Genomic DNA, 22,190 nt, shown 5'->3' with positions numbered 1-22,190 from the left:
ACAAGAAGAAACCCAGAGCATACAGAATATCCTTCGAAGTAACCATGACATCTTCGCATGGACACATTCGGATATGAAGGGAATTCATCCCTCTATCGCCTCTCACAAGCTTAACGTCTTTCCAGCAGCCAGACCCATTCGACAGAAGATTAGACGATTTCACCCGGATAGACAAAGAGTTATCCAAGAAGAAATTAACAAATTGTTGGAAGCCGGATTCATCAGAGAGGTATCTTATCCGGATTGGTTGGCAAATGTAGTAGTGGTACCAAAGAAAGAGGGCAAATGGCGAGTCTGTGTTGATTACACCAATCTCAATAATGCATGTCCAAAAGACAGTTTTCCCTTACCGCGGATAGATCAAATTGTGGATTCCACTTCCGGGCAAGGGATGCTCTCTTTCTTGGATGCCTTCTCCGGCTATCACCAAATTCCCATGTCTCCGGATGACGAAGAAAAAACAGCATTCATAACGCCACACGGCCTCTATTGCTACAAAGTCATGCCATTCGGACTCAAAAACGCTGGCGCCACGTATCAAAGATTGATGACTAAAATCTTCAAACCTCTGATAGGCCGCTCGGTCGAGGTATACATTGACGATATCGTGGTTAAAAGCAAAACTCGAGAGCAGCATATCCTCCATTTACAAGAAGTATTTTACCTCTTGCGAAAGTATGACATGAAGCTAAATCCTTCCAAATGTGCCTTTGGCGTGAGTGCTGGCAAATTTCTGGGATTTATGGTCAGCCAAAGAGGCATAGAAGTCAGCCCGGATCAAGTCAAAGCAGTCATGGAGACACCTCCTCCCAGGAACAAAAAGGAGTTACAACGCCTCACAGGCAAGCTCGTTGCGTTAGGACGTTTTATAGCCCGCTTCACTGACGAGTTGCGACCCTTCTTCTTAGCGATACGAAAAGCTGGAACGCAGGGATGGACGGACAATTGCCAAAACGCGTTGGAAAGAATTAAACACTGTCTTATGCATCCGCCCATCTTGAGCAGCCCCATGCCAAAGGAGAAGCTATATATGTATTTAGCTGTCTCAGAATGGGCAATCAGCGCCGTTCTATTCCGCTGCCCTTCGCCAAAGGAGCAGAAACCTGTCTACTATGTCAGCAGAGCTTTGGCAGATGTAGAAACCAGGTATTCAAAAATGGAGCTAATAGCCTTAGCTCTTCGAAGTGCTGCTCAAAAGCTCCGCCCCTATTTTCAAGCTCACCCAGTGATTGTACTGACCGACCAGCCCCTTCGTAGCATTCTACACAAGCCAGATTTAACTGGGCGAATGCTACAGTGGGCCATCGAATTGAGCGAATTTGGAATCGAATTCCAACCCAGATTATCCAAAAAAGGCCAAGTAATGGCCGACTTCGTGCTCGAATATTCACGAAGACCCGACCAGCACCACGAATCAGGTGAACAGGAGTGGTGGACTCTACGAGTTGACGGAGCCTCACGCTCATCAGGCTCTGGAGTTGGGCTCTTATTGCAGTCCCCAACTGGGGAACATCTGGAGCAGGCCATCCGGCTGGGATTCTCCGCGTCTAACAATGAAGCAGAATACGAGGCCATCCTGTCCGGATTGGACCTCGCTCTTGCGCTATCCGTCTCCAAACTCCGAATCTACAGCGACTCGCAACTAGTGGTAAGGCATGTCCAGAAAGAATATGAGGCTAAGGACTCACGCATGGCGCGATACTTGGCCAAAGTAAGAAGCACCTTACAGCAATTCACCGAGTGGACAATTGAAAAAATTAAGCGAGCTGACAACGGGCGCGCTGACGCCTTGGCCGGTATAGCTGCTTCCCTCCCCATCAGAGAAGCCATTCTATTGCCTATCCATGTACAAGCCAATCCCTCTGTCGCAGAAAATTCCACTTGCAACTCCATTGAAGCAAACCAAGCGGATGATCAAGAATGGACGCATGATATTGCAGAATATCTCCGGACAGGAACTTTACCCGAAGATCCTAAACGAGCGCACAAAATCCGGGTGCAAGCTGCCCGTTTCACCCTGATTGGGGGGCACCTGTACAAGCGATCCTTCACAGGGCCTTATCTTCGCTGTCTTGGGCATTCAGAGGCCCAGTATGTGTTAGCTGAGTTACATGAAGGAGTATGCGGAAATCATACGGGAGGACGATCCCTAGCACATAGAGCTCATTCACAAGGATACTATTGGCCAACAATGAAGAAAGACGCGGCAGCATATGTCCAAAAATGTGATAAATGTCAAAGATACGCTCCCATTCCACATATACCATCAATCGCATTAAAATCGGTCTCAAGCCCATGGCCTTTCGCGCAGTGGGGCATGGACATAGTGGGACCCCTCCCAGCAGCACCCGCCCAAAAGAAATTCCTTCTTGTCGCCACTGATTACTTCAGTAAATGGGTAGAAGCTGAAGCATATGCAAGCATCAAAGATAAAGATGTTACCAAGTTCGTATGGAAGAACATTGTTTGCCGTTATGGGATTCCCCAAATCATCATAGCTGACAACGGTCCACAATTTGACAGCATTGCATTCAGGAATTTCTGTTCGGAATTGAATATCCGGAATTCATACTCCACGCCACGTTATCCTCAAAGCAATGGCCAGGCGGAAGCCACAAACAAAACTCTAGTCAATGCCTTGAAGAAAAGGCTGGAGCGAGCCAAAGGGAAGTGGGTGGAGGAACTACCCGGCGTCCTGTGGGCCTATCGGACCACACCCGGACGACCAACAGGAAATACTCCTTTTGCCCTCACATATGGAATGGATGCAGTCATTCCCACTGAAATAGGTCTTCCTACTATCCGGACTGATGCAGCAAAGCAAAAAGATGCCGACACGGAACTAGGAAGAAATTTGGACTGGGCAGACGAAGTCAGAGAAAGCGCATCCATCCGGATGGCAGATTATTAACAAAGAGCATCAGCGCATTACAATCGAAAAGTCAGGCCCAAAAACTTCAAAAATGGTACGCTAGTACTTAGAAAAGTTTTTGAAAATACTGCTGAAGTAGGCGCAGGAAAATTCCAAGCCAATTGGGAAGGACCCTACATAGTGTCTAAGGCAAATGAAAATGGAGCCTATCATTTACAAAAGCTAGATGACACTCCGTTACTCAGACCATGGAATGTGTTTAATTTAAAGCAGTATTATCAGTAGAAAGTGTACACAAGTGCAAATGAGAAAGAAGTAAGTTTTATTGATATGAGTAAATGTAAATTACAAAGAGACATCCGGACCACAAAAATATACAGAAGGAAAAATTACAGCAGAAAAATTGCAAGAAGATATAAACTATCAGGGAGCAGGTTTCTCATGGAGCTTCTTTTCTTCACTTGGAGGAATTGAAGGGGTATCTCGCTTTATACCGTTCTTCTTCATGCAGCAGCGATACCCAAAGATAAATGTATCATCCACTTGTCTCTGGTAATCCGCTGCAAGTTCCTCCCTTTCCACAGCAAACTCCCGTTCAAGTTCCTCTTTTTGCACATCCAGACGCAGCTGCAAGTCTTCCTTCTGTTTCTTTTCATTCAAAACTTCTGTCCGGAGTCGACTCAATTCATCCCTTAGCCGGGCTGCCTCACCCTCCGCCTCATGAAGGCGGCCCGCAGTTGATTCTTCTTGACCCTTTGCCTCAGCCAACTCCACCCGGAGGGCTTCATTTTCCTCTCGCATGGTGGATAGACTGGCCTCAGCCTCCTCCATTCTCAGACGCAGTTGATTTTCAATCTCTTGGTGCCGAGAGGAGAAGGTCCTCATATAGTCTGCGGTCTGCAGCAGCTGAGTAAAAAGAGCGTGTTGTTGAGACATGCTGCGGAGGCCCCTCACCAGCTAACACACAAACAAGAAAAGCAAAAACATAAATCATACTACAACAAACACATCAGTGCAACAAAAAGTCAAAAAGCAAAAACACAAGACAACGGCGTACCGTTTCTATCATATCAAACATCTTAGCAGAGGGCTTGATGGCTTTCCAGTCAGGAGTAATCTGCTTTAACTTAGCTTCCAACTCCGCGTAGCTGAAAGGGCTAGCGGGAGCGGCATCATCAGCAGATTCCTCCTCGGATGAGGAAGGAGAGGGTAGCTCGTGTCCCGGAATCGGAGCCCCCATATTTTCGTCCGGGCACATAGGTCCGGATGCATCCTCAGCCGGAATTATTGCCGGAACGGCTGAGGTCTCAGTAGCCATCTCCACCTCGCCTCCATCCGGATGAGCGTCATGGGCAGAAGCGCAGCTAATTTCAATCTCTTGCTGCCGCTCTTGAAGCCGCTCAAAGAGTCCGGACTGTAGATCGCGCGTCAAACGCGGCTTCTTGAGGGGAGGCTCTTTCACCAGGACTATAGCCAGGCGATCCGGGTCGTCGGAAGGCTGACTTTGGCTTTCTGCCCCCGCTTCCTCCAACGGGGCCGTTTCAGCTGCATCCGGATTGAGGTTGCCCGGATGGTTGATAGATGCAGCTTCCTCAGCCACGTTGGCTAGACGCGCAGCCGCGACTAAGGAGGGACCTGAGTGATTCAACCCCGACATGCGCCCGGGGCCGCTTGAGATAGAGTGCGGAGCAGCATTTACTGGCTCCTCTATCATTACTTCCCCCTCATAGGTAGTTTGTGGAGGAGGAAACTCCTTGGGAGGAGTGGGTTCCTTCGCATCCTTCCCATGCTTCTTCACCAGCTTCCCCCTTTTTCCTAAAGTTTTCTTCGGAGGGGAGTCCGGACCCCGCTTCTGTCCGGGAGCCTTCCGGATAGTGCCTTCAGTCTTTTTCTGATCTCTATCCTCCAGGAGCTTTCGCCGCCTTTCAGCGTCAGCTTCTTTAGCTTCCTGATAGAGGGAGAGCTCTTTCACTGTATAATGCTCCCCAGGCACTATCTCATCCTTTGCCAATTTCCTAGGAAGGATGTTGATAACATATTCCTGGGGCTCCCGGACGACCTCTGTCAAATTCCGCGCCGAGAGCAATGTTTTGTAGGCCCTCTCCTTGGGATCTATTTCAAATAATTTGCAGACACAGGCAAAGGATGCCTTTTCCACCCAATCCACAAGGTGGCCCCTCAATTCCAAACCTGCATTGTCAGCAACAAAAGGTGAGAATTCCGCCCGGAAAGATCAGAAAAAATCAGCAAAGCAAAATCTGGATAAAAAAAAAAAAAAAAAAAAAAAAAAAAAAATCGCAAAACAAGATTACCCGGAATTTTTAGGGTATAATTCGGAGAAAAAGGCCTCGACGGATGCTGCGATAGCCCCGCCCATCCACCCCAGACTGCCACCAGCCCCTTCGCCCCTCCCTTTGTCGAATCTGGCAGTTCTGTCACCATTTGAAGGGAGGGCAGGTGAGCGGACACACTGAAGATATCATTCTTTGCTTTCTTCAGGGAATAGACAAAGAACACTTCCAGTAGCGTCAGGTCGAGGCTGTACAGCATGTTGATGATGCTGCATCCCATCAGCACCCGGACAAGGTTGGGGTGAATAAAGATAGGGGGAATTTGAGAGAAGTGGAGGAATTCCTTGAACAACGCCGGCAGAGGGAACCGGAGCCCCGCGTTGAATTGTTCCTTTGTGAAGAGGATAGCGTTTTTTCCACCTTTCTCAGTAGGCATAGCCGCCTCCTCGTTCACCAGGTCTATCAATACGTCATGGGGGATCAGGAATCGCTCCCGGAACTCCTTCGCATTTAATTTGTCTATCGCCTTTTCGCTAGCCTCGCTGACCCGGACAGACGAAACAATCTTTTTTGGAGCCATTTCTTACCACAAAGCCAAAGCAAAATCTACACGCAAAAACAATGCAAACGGTTCAGACCAAGCAATCAGAAAATACACAAACCCTAACTCAAAGCCGTCAGAAAAACCCCTCAAAAACCCCTCCAAACAACAACAAAGTACCAACATTCAACAACAATTGCAAACGACTCGTCCAAAACAATGCCCAAGCAAGCCAGAAAGCAAGTGTAAAGAACCAGAAAACGCAACCAAAGGAACGGTAGTAGCAAAGAGATACGTACCAAATACAGCACCGAAGAAGAAGAACGGGTACCGCCTTGATACGAAATCACCAGCAGCAAACCAACAAAGTTGCGATACAAAAGCACTGGTACAAAAGAGCTTTCGGAGTCTTTTTTTTCTCGTTTCTCAGAAAAGCAAAGGGCGTAGAAAAAGCAGTAAGAAGAAAGACTCTCAAGAGAATGCAGTAGGAAAAAATACAAAAAGAGGTACAGTACCCTATTTATAGCAGGACAGCCCCTCGGAAAGCCAAACCAACAGCCATGTTATCATTGAAACGACATATTGTCTGGGGATACGCAGGGTCGGCGGCTCGTCATAAAAAATGCCTTTTTGGCTTCCGCACCCCCACTCGCCACGTGGCCCAGTCAGACGAAGGGACTTCTTCAGTTTTCAAAAGCCAGTTATTTTTAACCCGCCCATTTTTTGGGCAAAATAGGCAAGTTAAAAAGGGGGGCAATGTAGGGACCCCTCCCCTTGGGAAACACGTGGCACGCAGCTCATAGTGACGCGTGGCACGTGTTATCAGCCGGACCATCATTATCCGGATTCCCCTAAGGATATGCATGGTGTAGACATCCTATCCGGACCGCCTCAAGGAAAGGCAAACGACGTTTCATCTTCTCCTATCCAAGGAAGAGCAAACGACGCTGGCAGAGCGTACACATCCGGATAGTCTCCACAACACATCCGGATAGTCAGCATGAGCCATCCGGATATAAATCTTCTGGATGGTCAATTAAAGTAAAGTGAGTCTTACACGCAACCACAACAAGCAGCCATGGCCCACATCCCATCACCTGCAGAATGAGAAGACAAGAGGAAGTGACAGCAAGTCACTTCCCACGATCATTCTGCATAATCGCTTCCCACGATCTCTGACGACCGCATCACCTACCATAGTCTCTGACAGCCATTCATAGGATGATAGTGCTCCTACTAACACCTATTGTCATCATCACAACAGAAAAGATCTCCTCACCATTAATGAGAGGAACAGTACCCCTGAAGCTGGATATATATACCTTCGCACGAAGAAGAAAGGGGATCTCCTGGTAACCTCTTGATACCTAGAAAAAAGCCAACTGATTTATATATCTCTTTCTCACCATGGCTAATAAAACCATCGGAGGGTGCGTCCGGACACCCTGTCCGGATGCCTTTTGCAGGTACAACCACTGAATCAAGAACCCCTTGTGTGTTGAGAATCACGTGTCCATCCATATAGCAGCAACGTGGACCATCGGATACGCGAGGCGACAACAATGCCCAATCGGGTTCATAAAGTTTTCAAAAGGACCATTCATTTCAACGTAAGCTTGATAGCTAAACAACTAGTCGTGAATTAGAGATGCTTTGGAGTAGACGAATCCCGGGACCAACCAATAGGAGGTAGGGGGGGGTGGGGTTTCACCATATAAATCAACAAAACCAAATGGCCACATGGTGAAGAAGAAACCTAGTTAGCTACTTAGCCTACTTTACAATACAGATGTCGATAGCAGATAACAGAGATTCGAGAGAAAGAGCAGATGGATCCTATCCCTTGTATCGAACACCTATTCCTATCTACTGATAAGACAGATCTTCGTCAAATACCAGAATTTGCCTCTTTGCCTTTTTTTGCAGCTTACCACAAGCACCCCACCCCATGCGATTCATCGAGGGAGTTCGCCTTTTGAATCAAGGTCAGTAGCAGGGGCTTAATAGCTACTTTCATAACCGACCTTTAGTCCCAACTTCATCACTGAAATTTAAGCGCAAAGGAATTTCTTTCCTAGTGACCAATTTCTTAAGTTACTTGATGGAGCGCACCTCGGCTAGTTCAATAGGGCGAGTGACGCAAACTTGTCATCTCTTAAACATGCGTAAGCATCAAAACTACGGCATTCCTTTGGTACGACCAAATCTAAGTACGAGAGAGGCCTCTCTTTTCGCTGACTCAATGATACTTCCACGTTTTTATCTTGCACGAATTTCCCATCCCTCATTCAAAACCAACCAGCTAAACTTTGGCCAGCAGAGGCCCAGAAGGAGCTATGATTCAACAGCAGCCACCTAAATTTTGACAAGGTAAAGGTCTACAAGGAAAGGTGCCTAACCCATATGGTAAAAACACAAATAAGAGAAGGTGCTTCGGAAAAGAAGGCATCCATCCCAGGAAAGAATAAAAACAGAAGCCCAGTGAAACCTACACTAGCATTTGTTATTGAAGATAATATAGAGCACCACCCTCAATGGGTATTGGAGGCTTCACATGAGTTGAGATGGAAGCATGAAATGAATGGATTAAGATTAAGCAGCATTCCCTTTACAAATTCCCTAAAAGCATGCTTGTTCCTTCCTTGGAGGAATGTCTCCAAATATATTTACAGGAATGAAATAAAATTAAGCCATCAGCAAATAAGTTATATTCCCTTCATATGGTCAGGCAGAGCAGGAGCTTTGCAAATTGGGCATGAGTTCTTCATCAATAACCATTTCTTGATGCAGTCCACATGGTAATCATGGCGGCATGCGCTCAGTGTCCCAACATCATCCATGTTCTTGTACTCATCCTGTCAAAATCAAATACAGGTTCACACCACCAAGTTAGTGGTTCAGTTTTTATTAATTTTCTAATGCAAGGTAGCATATCCCAAACAGTTGAATTCGTAGTAGGGCCTGTAGACAAAGGTTGTCGACAGTTCTCTTTCGTTTTCAAATTCAAATCATTAAATTATTATTTTCCAATTCAAGATATTGAGACTCTGTTTGAATCTTGAAAACTGTTAAAAGAAGGGGAAAAACTAGGAAGGAATTAAAATTTCTGTTACTTGCTTTTGATGGAAAAACATGGAGAAAAATAAAATATAATAAAACATCATTTAAAAATTTTAAGGGAAGCAAAAGATTATGAAAACTAAAAGTAGGGGAAAAAATTTATAAGGGCACTCAAACTCTTTTCCTTCATTTTTCTATTTTATTTCTTTCCGTCATATTCTCCCAGATCCAAATGAACCCAAATCTCAAAAAATGCAGTTGGGGGACTGTAGACAAGGCATCGAACACATAAAAGATAGCTCAGGACATTTACAGAGATATCACTGAATTACGACATGACTAGAAGACAACAAACCCTACTCATGGATTTTGTCTTCTGCAACCACTGGCCTATTTCTCTACAATGATCATGTTGGCTGGTTGAAAATAAGAACTCCTAGCTCAAATGTTACCTAGGTTCAAACTCAAGTCAAATTCTTACCAGACAGATTACACATGCCCCTTCCTCCTGGAGTTGATCAGATGAACAATATATTGTTTCGGTCAAGCACTTTGACATCATATCTTCAGACAAGCCTGTGTTGACATTCCCAATCCTTTCCCCTAGCGCAAGCAGTTCCTGTAAACACCAGCATGTCAAAATTAACTGAGAGCTATTAATAACAAATGTAGATGAGACAGATTAAATGAGAGCAAACCTCATAGCTCATATTGTCTACATCCAGTCTCATCTCTCTGTGCTGATCAAACAAATTTCTTGACCCATACAAGGCTGAGCGATCCACAATCATTAGTCCCTGCAAAGACGTAGAGAAAATTTAGTGAACAGAACTTCTTGTGATGGATAAATTGAAAAGGGAAAAAGGCTTATTTAATATAAAATAACCCACTTAGGACTACAGACAACTGATTGTAACTATCATGGCCTCGGTCCAATCATCATAAAGGGGCTGAACTAGTCTCTCCACTGTGGCACAATAAGTAAAATTGCGATAAGAAAGATAACAAACCTCAGATGCCAGTCGCTCACGGACACCTGCCTCATCAGAGAGTGATCGGAATCTCTCATTTGATATCCTTGATCTTCCATTCCTATCACTGTTACGCCACCCTACAGTAGAAAATGGCCTCGAATGTCTGGAGGAATAATTTTCAGCTACCAATTGCAAACCCTCATCAGTAGTTGGATGTCCCAGGCGTGAGTTGCTTGAAGAAGCCCGGGACGTTGGGGTAGATCGTTGGGAATAACTGGTTCGAACTCCCCTCACAGATTGATTCGAGGTACCATGCAAACTTTGAGGAACAATAGGGTTTCTGCTCGGAATGAAATCATGATTGTATCCCCCAAACTCCACAGGAGCATTAGTAGTACAGCTACCTAAAGGGAAGTGATTTGTTTCATGACTTAAACCACTGGTGTCTGCAATTTGCAATACACAACTCTTAGAGATAATGAGAAATATGACATTTAGAAAGTATATAAATAACTAACCCGAAACTGGAGTTCTTCCATGTGCAGGAGACAAGATATGGTTCCACTCCCGTGATGAAGAATTAGAACTCTGACTGGAGAGATCCACTGAACTAGAATAATCCATGGGATGGCTAGCTGAATATGAATGACGTGAAGGATTGCCTGATAAATGTGTCCTAGCTAGGTTGGATTCCAAGTCAAGTGCAGACCGGCTTCTTACATTCCTGAGAGAACCCTCACCCCCAATTGAGAGGCCACTGCCTCTATAACCAGGGCTCATGTTGATGTGATCCCATGGCATATTTTGAGAATCTGCATTTGGCTTCTCCTGCCGCAAGTCAGCAGATACAGAGAGATCCGAGGAACTTCCAGCACTGTAAAATCTGCTTGTGCTACCTCTCTCAAAGACAGAAGGGATTCCAGGGCTTTTTCGTTTGTATGGCCCTCTTCCATTACCCATTGTAAGATCAACAAAACCATTGTCCATCCCATGGAACGTCTGCCTATCATAATTGGAAGAGGATGCATGGTGAGCATAATTTTCTGGGCCCATAGGGAATGTTCCAGCAGCAGGCAGATGTAGAAAAGGATCACGGGACGGGCCAAGAGCGTCTTGTTGATAATGAGGCACTTCAACATTGTGACCTGAGGAAGAATAAACATTTGGCCTTGGTGGGGGGTTCCAATGAGAAGAATAATGTCCACCATCTATCGTCATATTTTCCACAGGATAAATAAGAGAGACATTTTCTGCAACACCAGCCCTGGCTGCAAATACAAATTAGGAATTAATAATAGCTGAGAGGAAAAGAGCAAGTCCACAGACCAAATGTTATTGATGGTAAAACATACTCATGAATTATTATATCATGCCATATATTCAGATCCACTCTCGTGAAGTTAATTGCATTTTAGTGCGCAACCAGTACCAGCCAGAGAGAACCACATCAAGACAAATGGCCACTTCATTTGTTTCTCTTTTTTTTTTTCTTTTTTTTCTTTTTTTCACTAACAGGGTTAGCCCTGTAATTTGACTGTTTTTCTTAAATTGTTGCAGTGACTAAACCATAACTGGAGATAAGACTCTATGATAGAAAGGCATCTGCTGCCACATTGGCAAGATCTAGGTGAAATATGGTGAATTACAAATCATGCATGTGAGGAAACATATATTTGAGCACACTTTCCACATGTGTTAGTCATTAACAATACACATTTTACAGAATTTAAAAAACCAATAAGAAAGAAAGAAAGAAAAAGAAATATCAACACTGTTAAGGGCCACAAGGCAATGAACAGATAAGAAATAAAGGCATTTTAAATTTCAATACCCAAGTAAGGCTGATCAGCATTCATATGATTCCATGTCTGATCGTGGTCACCCTCAAACATTTGAGATGTGTTATACAGATGTCTATGCCCCATAAGGATGATACACTAAGCAGAATGATTTATGTTCTGGAGTTGGATTCTTTAAGAAAACCACAACCTGCACAGAAGGGAAAAGATTTTAAATAGTTAGGAACAGAACAACAACGAAATTATTTAAGAAATACAAAAACATGCAACTTTCCTTTCCTGCAAACATGCAGAATTTTGAAGAACATTGTGTCTTTAAAGAATTCTGATAGGAATCCCACCGAAATCCAAGACACCAGGCAATAATCAAATGTTTACCAGCCAACCACAAGGATTTATCCGTAAGATGTTAAGACAATCATATCAAAGATCTTACATCTTTTTAATAAAAAAATATTAAATTTGCAGAGGATAAACCATATATCAGCTTAATTTTTTTCCCTATCTAAACTCCTAGAAGCTTTTCAACGGAAAAGGAAACACCTAACCAAACATTCTATTGACTTTTTAACGCACATATCGCAGGTAACTGGAATCCCAGTGCCTTGCTTTGTCAGGCTGATATACTGCAGTCTCTTTAATCAGGTAATAAGAGATTTTTAAATTACCATTTCCCACAGCCACAAACCTCTTAATACTTCAAGGAATTTTCCATGATAAGTGCCTTGAGGCTCCTGCATTTTACATAAATGTTTTCCCCATTTTATTTTTCCCTGGCAAGTGGCAAATGATACTAGAATCTCATACCATCCCTGAACCTCACAATACCCTTGAACTATTCAGGGAGCACCACAACTAGTGTCCTTATGGCCAATAAGGCATTTTGAACCCCTAAACTCTTCCAAGTGAAGTCTCCCATTGCCTAAAATTTACCCTCATACATCACCCAAATGTAATATCTACACAGAATTTAGATTAACAAGAATAGAAATAATTTTGTTTCTTTTTCTTTTTTTCTTTTTCTCCTTACATTTTATTTCTTTATGATTTAAGGAATTTAGAATGAAAAATCACCTTTTATAGGATGGAATTGTAAATCAATTGCTACCACCTTCAATATTTTCTTTGCTTTTATTTTTCTTTTTTCCCATTTTTTTATTAAAATGGAAAGACGAAAGAAAGGTTGTAGACATCATGTACTAGATTATTCTCTCTGAGGATAAGCTACTGCAGTTAATTCCTTTGCCCTGCATATGAGGAGAATAATCAACCAAACAGTCAAAAGAGATGTTGGCAAAGGAACATCAATGATGTAAGACAGCTCCTCACTCCTACTCTCCTCCTGAATGTTTCAAGTTTCAACCAACTTCATAAGAGTAACATCAATAAGAACAAATTTTTTGCATACAGGGATAAAACACTTGAATTTTTCAGGCAATGAGAGTGTCAAAATGAAAAAATCAAGGCAGCAGGCCTGACTACCCCTAAAGCTGTTAATAGGTGACATATAAGATATTATCAAAACTACTTAAAAATAAAGCAAAATAGTGTTCATGTGAATAGATTACTTCAAAATGAGTTATGAATTTTAAAAGACAAGATATTAGTTTGTAGGGCAACTACTAGAACTAAAACTTCGGACCAAAAGTTTTCAGAATATTCATGGAAACAAGGCATATGCTATGGACAAAAGGTGGCAATTCTTTTGCTTGATGATTCTACTTTGCTATGAGAAACACTTGTAGTCTGATAGATGATTCTGTGTTTCTCAAGTTAAGTCCCAAGACCTCTAAATAATGCTGTCCACCTTTATCACACTGTAGAATTTGACTCTCATGTCCAGTCTTGATGATTTAGAAAAAACTACAAAAACATAAAATAAATAAATAAATAAATTACTTTAAGAAATAAACTAACATAAAAACAAAGAGAGGTATTTGCTAGATGAAACTCAAAACACGTAGGATAAACAGGAGGTGCACACATATTCACACAAAACGGGTGTGATGCCCTAGCAAATTCACACAGCTCATACTAAACCAGAGTGGAAAAAAATGGAAGCAAAAGCCAAAGCTGTAAAAAGGATAACTGGAATGATACTCCGGTCACTTTTGGACTGAAGAGCTTGTGCCTGGGACCAAATCAACAGTGAATCTAGGAAATAAAAAGACCCGTCTTTCCAACACCATAGTCAACCATCCCCCTAGCCACCAAGTTCTGAATGACACAACGAGGACAACATACTGTACCATAATAATTCATGACTGTTAAATTTCTACAAACAGGAAAAAAAAAATGAATAAAAAGATGGACATAGCACGAATGAAAGAAAAAGTAATGGACGAAGGGAGATGATACCCTCCCAGAGATGGATGGTATGAGTAGCCAGTTAGGCAATAAACAGGTACAATCTGCAGAGACCTAAAAACACTTTTTTTTTGTCAAAGTTATCAAAGTATTCACACAAGGAGATGCATGATGTATGAATCAACTTTGAACGGATAAAAAACCTATGTACAGTCATAACTTTAAATCACTATCCCTTGGGAGAAGTTGCATCATGATACTTAAAACAGACCATTCTAGTAACCTCCTAAGAGTTTTCATATTTGATTATGCACATATCGTCCTCAGTATAAAAAATTGAGTGAGTTGAGACCACATCATTTGTTGTTATACCATAATAATCAACTCCACTCCAGTTTTAAGTTTAGAAAAAAAAATGTTCAATGTCAATCAAACAGATTGCTGCTTCAACAAGCTATGCAAAGAATTTTATTTAGAATTTCATCAATCACTTGTGTTGACTACCCACAATAATAAGGTAAGCTAAGAACTCTTATTTCATATATTTGAAATTATGAATAATCATTAGCATCTGTAGGTCACAATTACGCCTAACAAATAACTTACTATATACCCCCTCTTCTAAACTCTACATTACCCAAAACCTTACTCACAAGATAACTATTGGTTTCCACCACTGCACAACAAAAAGATCAGTAATATTAGCTCTAACAAATTCCCATCCATGATTGGACAATAACCAACTGGATTGGAACCTCAAAGCAAGGAAATCTGGGATAAGGTGATCCACAAGGAGGTAAGGAAGAAATTTAGTATAACTGTACTCCATAAGTAGGTAGAGGGGAAATCTAGTATCTTCTAGTGAGTGATATACATATGGCTAAGCAAGAAACATTGAAATACACACCCACACTGTGGACCTTGATCCAAAGCGAATTGCTGTCATTTTGCCAGTCCCATTATTTTGTAAAGTACTTTTGTTTATTCATTTAACATATTGTTCTTTAGAATTGTAGTAAGGGAGGGTAATTCTCAGAATTGTTCATTTGTAAAAGAATTTTTCCCATCTTTTTTTTTTTTCAATTTTTAGTATAAAAAAGAAACATCTATAAATGGAATATGACTGAAGAAAGAGATGGTATTTACTGTATCCCATATGTGAAAAGAAACTAGCGACATCAAAGAGAGAGGAAATAGGCTCCTCCTTCATTTTGAAGTTTTTTATAGGCCACAAGTATAAAGTTGTCTGGCATTTGGTGCCACAATGCTTCAAAAGAAGGCTAAAGAAATCTCGCCAAGAGTAGAGTCACTCTCATTAATGCATCCTATTGAGTTAAACTATCTAGTTTGCCTTCTTTCCTTACAACAGAATAGAGAGAGTTAAAAAGAGATATCATGTCGGAAGGTGGGAGGACAGATGAAAAAAATTTGGTCATTTGCTCCCTAAAAGGATAGTGATTCAGGAATTAGGAGTATGATCTTGTTAGAGCCTTGCTATACAAGTGCATATGGAGATAGGTTATGAAGAAAGGTTGTGGCAGTTGTATTTGGGAAGATAGAAGGTGATGTTGGGTCTTGGAATGCTATCAGGATGTTTTTCACAGTTTTATTTGTATCTCAATGGGGAATGAGCTAAGAACTATACTTTGAAACAATGTTCACCATGGGGAGAGCCCTCTCATGGATGGTCTCCAGGAGATCTTCATCTTAGTAGTGAATAAAAAGGCTTCAGTTGCAAATTATTAGTGTCATGTGACCTGACGGGTTAGTGGAAATTGTGATGTATCAGGAATTTTCAGACTGGGAGTTGGAGTTAGCAGAGATATTGGCTTGCTTTAATTGCCATGTGAAAAGAGAAGACATGGAGGAAGCTCTTCTTTCGAAGATCTCTAACAAGGGTTATTTTTAGTCAATTTTTTCAATAATGAGCTTCCTTCAGACCCAGATTTCCTTTCTGGCATTAGTTGTGTGAAGGTCTACCAATAACAACCAACCCAACCCCCCACCCCCTGCTTTTATTTTTCATTTTTCAACTTCTTTGTTCAAGAAGCTCCTTAGGCAAAGATCCTTGTAGATCATCTGATGAAGGGGATCTTGTTTCTGAAGGCAGGGAGAGGAATTAACTATATCCTCATTCATTGTGTGATGGTTAGAAGCCTCTAGGCTTTGGTGCTTTTTGTCTCAACTATTTCTTAGATGTCTCAATGAAGGAGATGATATAGCCAACATTGTGGCTCTGTAAATAAGGGAAAAAGGAAAATACAGAAAACAATGTCACTACATGTATTTTGGTGTAGGAAGGGACACAAGTAACAGAGTTAAAAGTCAAAAATGTTCTGATGTCCTTGTTCTCCCAGCCAACGGATTATTTGGAGAAGGGCAGTTTGCCATTTTTAATTTTATTCTCTTAGTCTATGGATTCTTTGAGGAAAGGTAATTTGTGTTCGTTAAATTTTATTGATAGAGTTAGGCGGATTGGAAGGCTCTCCATTGTTTGCTTTATTTGGGTAGTCTTGTATTCTTCTTAAAAACCAAGATTGTGCCCCTCTCTTAGCATTTTTAAGATGCTCTCTCGATAGCCTTTCAAAAGGAAAAAATAAATGATAGGCAAATAAACAGATCGTATTAGAAGATGCCTAGCAAAAAATTCAGGGTGCAACCCAAGCACACACAAAGTATACTGGAAGCGCACAAAGCGCTCACACCAAGATAGCCTCTGAGAAACATATAAAATAAACCAAAATGATAACCAAAAAATTGAAAGAAATATCACTCATCCATTAAAATTCAATAAAACAACTAATCAATTGTTAAGTCAAAAGATCAAGAATACCCAAACTGTTTACACTGAAAATCATCCAAAACCACACACCTTTCTACACTTGGGAAACCCTCCAAAAATAGAAAGAGTTGTCTTATGGGATGCTTTAAAAGCTAAGAAGCTTCTTATTAATCATTCAAAACTACATCCACTTTCTACACTTAGGAAATCCTCCCCCAGAAATAGGAGGTGTTTTATGTGATGCTTTAAAAGCTAGGAAGCTTCTTATGAAAATAAATTGATAGGATTACTAATCCTTGCGCTTGATAATACAAATAGAGAGATTCTCTTAACCCATAAATGAATCAAAAAGAAACCTTCAAGCAGGCACTAGCTTCAAACAACACAAGTAATCATAAAACTCTATCAGGAGAGAAGTTTGTTCATGATGAGGCATCCTAACAACTCCAGAAACTATACATTCATATCATATCATGCTACAAAAATACTCCAGAAGAGTAGTTAGTATCTTACCTAACATTTAAAAATCAATAAGACCTGTTGTCAATAGGGTCCATTAATTATAGCATTTGGACTGGATAGATTATCCCAACATGTAACAAAGAATTCCCACCTACATCCTGAAAAATCACACATGCTGAAGATAACAAACCTTCCATTTCACTCAAATAAACGTCAATACCTTGGTTTTGTTAATTATGATTCTTCCCTTACTCTAGTTGGTATCCAAGCACCATATGAGTAAGATTACATCCACCTAACACTTTCTGAACAGAATTTGTGGCACCAAATCCACATTTGATACTCATTAAAGCATCACCCAGCACACAATGCAATCACAACAATGCGTCTAATACCATCATAGAGAGACCCAGTGTATTCAGCATAAGGCAGCCTCACAATGTTTACTCAGCTCCTCTACATAAACTCCCCAAAATGGCATGTGATAAGTAATAGCCACATGCTAGTCAGCACACCATCCTGCAATTCCATCCCCACAGCACAAGCTATAGAAGCAGTAGATGCATAATCACAACTCACTTCAGGACTCCTACTCACTGCAGCAGAAGTTGATAGAACTTCCAATAATACCAAGACATGGAGACCAAAAGTTGATTATAAAAATTTTTGAAATCCATGTCAACTCAAAGAATGGTCAACAGTCACACGTCATCTCAGCATTGCACGTTCTGGAAAAAAAGAATGCAACACAAAACTACAGTCAGTTCCTTCACATTAGTAGTGCTCCTAGACTGCCAGCAAAAGTACGAAACATCTCGCATCACTTATCAAAATCTCCAACATGAATTTCTAAGAAACATGACATCGTCAGAATAAACCACCCAGTTTTTCAACATGTCCACCATTCTCTGGAGTGGCATGTCCTGGTTGTAAAAAGAAAGTTCGAACTTAACAAGTTCTAAGATTATTCTGCAAAATTAACAACAGAATCCTCAGTACCCTATAGTTTGCTCTCCCAATAAAAAGGCCGACCTATAACACTTCAAAACAGAAGCCATCATGCTAATGAACCTTGAAGAGAACACCAGATTTCAGGATCAAAACCGTGCTTCGGTAGTCCAATTGACCAAAAGTGCCTGCAATACCATTCGTGATTCAGAAGTCGTAGAGAAGAAAGGCTAATTTTTTTTTTTTTTGGCTAGGCAGAACAAAGGCCAACTAAGCTGCCCATCAAACTCTATATCCTACATACATCTAGAGGCTGGGGAGTAACTGATTCTTGCCAAAAAGAATATAGAACTAAGCAGCAAAAAAATTAGAACCAATAATTACATTTTCCGTGTGTAGCCCGAAGCTATGGTAAGACATCCAATAAACTTATCAAAGAAACCTTAACCATTTATTAGATAATATAGACCTACTTATCCAACAGCTAAAAAGAAACAAGGTCAATAAATGTGTGGATCTCTATGGAAAACCCTGTTGAAAAAAAAAAAGAAAAGAACCACCATCAAAAACTAGCATGCACAAATTTGCATGTACATGTGTACTTCATATACACACATATAGACATCCACTAAGGGAGAGGAGAAAGCTGGCAGACTCTTATAATATTGAGACTACTCACCTGCACAGATTGATAGGGCCTCACTCCAAAGCGTGCACACTAGTTAATGTTCATTTCAAACTTGAGAGATGTGAACATGAATGGTCAGCTTCTGCCTCTCCAAAGCTGCACTATAGAAACTATCTAAACCTAGTTGCTAGTAAGCAGATCCAGAGTAAAACTAGCACCAGGTTATCTAGAAATAGCACCTCATCTAAAAGCAACAATCAGTGACATGAGAAACTACAACAAATGATTCAACTGTGAACTAGTATCTGTGCCAAAACAAATGTTTTAGTTAGTCCTTCCATAAATATATCTTTCACTTAACATAGCACTCAATTCTGGTTAGTAGTTCATCCAAATTCATAATGCATGTAAATATAAGAAATGCTAAGTCAAAGCGCTGCACACCAGTACTAAAAAACAATAGTGTACTCAATAAAAACCATAATCATAAAAATAAAAAAATAAAAAATAAAAAATCTTCAAATTGATAGAAATAAATGCAAATTGCAATATTTGATAAATCAAAGAGATGCATAGATAAGGTTGTACAAAAATTCGAGGGAATTCAGAACAAAGTGGAAGAGGATTCATATTTAATTACTGAAAGAAATTAGTAAAAAGCTTCGTCACAGGTATTTTACCTTACCAAATTCTGTGTGAGATAAACATGCGACACAAAGCAGGGAAGGGATCCTCAAAGTTTGGGCCTAGTAGATCAGTAAATAATGGAAGAATAGCAGTTAGAATCATACAACATGACACAAAGTGTGGGCCTAGTTAAGTAAAGTATCATATAAAATGAAACACATTTCACATAAAACAATAGATCTCAAAATGATGTCACATTCTTTAAGAGCATCATAAAACATACAATGCTTCATGTACAATGCACTTTGTCAGAGTCTAATTTAATACACTTGTGATGTGTCATTCTTTGAAAACATGAATTGTAGTGAAATATTGAAAAGCATAAAGGAGATTTTCTCTAAATAGTATTGAAAATAAGGGGCACAATGCACAATCAAGTAAACAAGAAGTATATAGAACACTCCCTCTTTAAAAAAATTTCCTGCGAGAGGAGGACAGAAAAGTTGCTTTGCCTGTTAAGATCTTGAAAAAACTCCCAGAAAAATGCTCTAAAATAGCTTCCTCCATTGAGCCCTTTTTTTTTTTTTTTTTTTCGAAGTAAAACTCATTTTCCCTTTCCTTTCCCTCATTCATTACAAAAACCAAGCAAAGATAAATGAACATTATTTAGCAAAGAAACGTAATATATTTCAAAGAATCTTTTGTACACTCCATCCAGACCAATACAAACAACACCGCTGACTACCTTCCTCATTCCCCACCACCGAAAAAACAAAAAACTAACTACTTGTGTTTTAATCAGATATTTTGCAAGGCATTGAACCCTTAACACTTACTATGATGATCAATTTTTCTTTTAAAAAATCATAATTAATGCTCATATACTAAATTATCAATTGAAAAATTAAATGAAGCTATTTGAGAAACAACAATATTTTTTGAAAGCCTTATTGTGCAACCCATAAAATACTGCCAAGAAGTTTCATAATCCCAGGATAAAATATGCAAATATACATATTCAATACAATTTAAATCTAAACTGAAAACTGAAAACTAAAAACTAAAAACTATTCCTTCAGTGAAGGAACATATAGATGATGAAAACTCACCAGTACTACCAAGAAAAAAAAAATATATATATATATATATATCTATATATATAAATATAAATAGGTGATGAAAACAATTTCATCAAAGCAAAAATCAGCAATACTACCAAGCAATATATATATGATTAATAAATCAATCATAAAGATCAGAAATTTTAGAAAGGTTCAAGCACAATATATAAAAATCCATTATCATAATCCACCAAATTCCCACACAATCTCAAACAAGGTACACGGAGGGCATATTCAAAATTAAAACCCAGATAATTAATTTAAAAAACAAAAATAAAAATAAAACCCTCCTGCACGGACAGAGTAAAAATTAGCTACAAAATTCGCAGCACCAAGCACCAAACTCCAACGATACAAGCCATCCTTACAAGGTAAAACCATCCACAAAACACAACAATCATAAAATCAAGGTAAAAAAATTAAAAATAACAATCTATCAACAATTAAGCAAGTCCGCATCAGGAATTCGCATGATCGGATCACAAATTAGACGTTTCCGATGGGAAAATCACGGATTACAATATCTGATGAAGTTATCCAGCGGTGATCGGAGGGAAAAGGCGAGAGATTTGCCGGGAAAACGCACCTGTGAAGCTTGATCGGTAGCTGGAGCCGGTGGGCGACGAATCGGATGGCGGAAGAACGAAGAAGACGACGATCGGTGAGATTACTTCTCAGAAATGGAGACAATGAAATGAAGCGGTTGGGGGTGATGTTCTTATGGGGAGGTGAAATTGGCTGGACCGCCCACCGTTACCGGGAACCGATACAACCTGTATCAATGGTACATTAATTTCATTGTTTTCCTTTTCTTTCTTTCTGATGTTTAGCCACATAGGCCCTAGCAAAATACCCATTTTGAATTTCTATCTGTACAATCAATCAGATATTTCATTTTTATTAATTAATTATAATTATTGTAAAATCTGATATAATTTCAAAAGCAATTTCGGCTAATTATTTTTCATCAACGTTATCATGACAATAATAAAATGATAGTGGTCGAAAAAAATATATACGTCTTAGAAAAATGTAAAAGGAGCGGATAATATTCACTTTGGCGGATAATATTCACTTCGCTTTTTGTTGTAGGCGTAGACCATTCATAGTATGAATAAAAGACAAAAATAAATAAAATAAAATAAAGTGAAGGAGGCCGAATAAATAAAAAGATAAAAATAAACCCACCAAACACACATCTAGTCTAGCGAAGAAAAATGATAAACAACGCTTCCAAGACTGCGGCACCAGCCGCAACGCACCCACACCCCTGCAAGTCTTAGTGGGAGCCCTCCCAATTCCAAACAAAGGATACACAGCATCTTATTCCAATAATGTGTTCCCCTTCTATTGTTATTTTAATGGCCACCTAAACATATTCAGATAAAAGTGAAGAGTTATCCTGGCCATACACCTTTCAACTGGATAACAAAAGCGCCGTGTTGATTGCCAATTAGGATGATGGAAAAGGTGAGTTGCGTTCAGGTGAGGATTTAATTTTGATGCCGAACTCACCCAAAATACATGGTCGAGATTTGAGAATGGAACCGGAGAAATAATGGAAGGTCCCTTTAGTGGGGCGGATATTCTGGTGGTAAAGTCAAAACATACAGAATCGAGTAATAGATTGTTTCGTGTTTGGTTTGGGGAAAGTTGGAAACGTGAAGCACCAGACAACCAATACGCTTTCTACCCCTAATGCCTGGCGCAGGTTCAAGGTTTGAAGGTGTCTCGCCCTGCTTGTGACGACTCCATGTGCCCATCTCATCATAATGCGG

The 22,190-nt window shown here is 40.4% G+C and overlaps 2 protein-coding genes across 47 annotated transcripts; both read right to left on the bottom strand.

The window, feature by feature from the left end:
• Window positions 1-3,177: 3,177 nt before the first annotated feature.
• LOC132254172 (uncharacterized) lies at window positions 3,178-6,701 on the bottom strand. The gene is made up of 5 exons (XM_059739028.1): window positions 6,220-6,701; window positions 6,004-6,089; window positions 5,185-5,769; window positions 3,930-5,062; window positions 3,178-3,829 (listed from the first exon to the last, which is right to left on the bottom strand). The coding sequence occupies exons 3-5, from the start codon at window positions 5,741-5,743 to the stop codon at window positions 3,296-3,298; spliced, it is 2,226 nt and encodes a 741-aa protein (XP_059595011.1). The 5' UTR covers window positions 5,744-5,769; window positions 6,004-6,089; window positions 6,220-6,701; the 3' UTR covers window positions 3,178-3,295.
• A 1,562-nt stretch (window positions 6,702-8,263) lies between these two features.
• Window positions 8,264-21,934, bottom strand: LOC100263731 (probable E3 ubiquitin-protein ligase HIP1). 46 transcript variants are annotated; one of them, XM_059739033.1, is made up of 12 exons: window positions 21,601-21,897; window positions 20,999-21,185; window positions 19,345-19,410; window positions 18,088-18,224; window positions 17,309-17,816; window positions 13,345-13,400; window positions 11,570-11,727; window positions 10,257-11,006; window positions 9,775-10,184; window positions 9,463-9,561; window positions 9,246-9,383; window positions 8,264-8,559 (listed from the first exon to the last, which is right to left on the bottom strand). In XM_059739033.1, the coding sequence occupies exons 7-12, from the start codon at window positions 11,661-11,663 to the stop codon at window positions 8,410-8,412; spliced, it is 1,641 nt and encodes a 546-aa protein (XP_059595016.1). In that variant the 5' UTR covers window positions 11,664-11,727; window positions 13,345-13,400; window positions 17,309-17,816; window positions 18,088-18,224; window positions 19,345-19,410; window positions 20,999-21,185; window positions 21,601-21,897; the 3' UTR covers window positions 8,264-8,409. The 46 variants fall into 46 exon arrangements, with proteins under 46 accessions (XP_059595016.1, XP_059595015.1, XP_059595012.1 ...); XM_059739032.1 differs by having other exon boundaries at window positions 13,325-13,400; window positions 17,498-17,816; XM_059739029.1 differs by lacking the exon at window positions 13,345-13,400 and adding an exon at window positions 18,716-18,820 and having other exon boundaries at window positions 17,140-17,816; window positions 21,601-21,740.
• Window positions 21,935-22,190: the final 256 nt, after the last annotated feature.

Source organism: Vitis vinifera, chromosome 8 (genome assembly GCF_030704535.1).
Source record: "Vitis vinifera cultivar Pinot Noir 40024 chromosome 8, ASM3070453v1".
NCBI lineage: Eukaryota > Viridiplantae > Streptophyta > Magnoliopsida > Vitales > Vitaceae > Vitis > Vitis vinifera.
Note: the sequence above shows the minus strand (reverse complement) of the source record. Positions and strands in the feature narration are given on the sequence as shown.

What these genes read in the sequence shown, in the direction of transcription:
- LOC132254172 (XM_059739028.1), bottom strand. Translation starts at nt 5,743, where the DNA reads ATGGCTCCAAAAAAGATTGTTTCGTCTGTCCGGGTCAGCGAGGCTAGC. An exon ending in TTATACCCTAAAAATTCCGG is followed by an intron (nt 5,063 to 5,184) that starts GTAATCTTGTTT and finishes CTGACAATGCAG; the next exon opens with GTTTGGAATTGAGGGGCCAC. An exon ending in TGTTTGATATGATAGAAACG is followed by an intron (nt 3,830 to 3,929) that starts GTACGCCGTTGT and finishes TTTGTGTGTTAG; the next exon opens with CTGGTGAGGGGCCTCCGCAG.
- LOC100263731 (XM_059739038.1), bottom strand. Translation starts at nt 11,663, where the DNA reads ATGGGGCATAGACATCTGTATAACACATCTCAAATGTTTGAGGGTGAC. An exon ending in TGCTGATCAGCCTTACTTGG is followed by an intron (nt 11,007 to 11,569) that starts GTATTGAAATTT and finishes TTGTATTTGCAG; the next exon opens with CCAGGGCTGGTGTTGCAGAA. An exon ending in TGGAAGAACTCCAGTTTCGG is followed by an intron (nt 10,185 to 10,256) that starts GTTAGTTATTTA and finishes TGCAAATTGCAG; the next exon opens with ACACCAGTGGTTTAAGTCAT.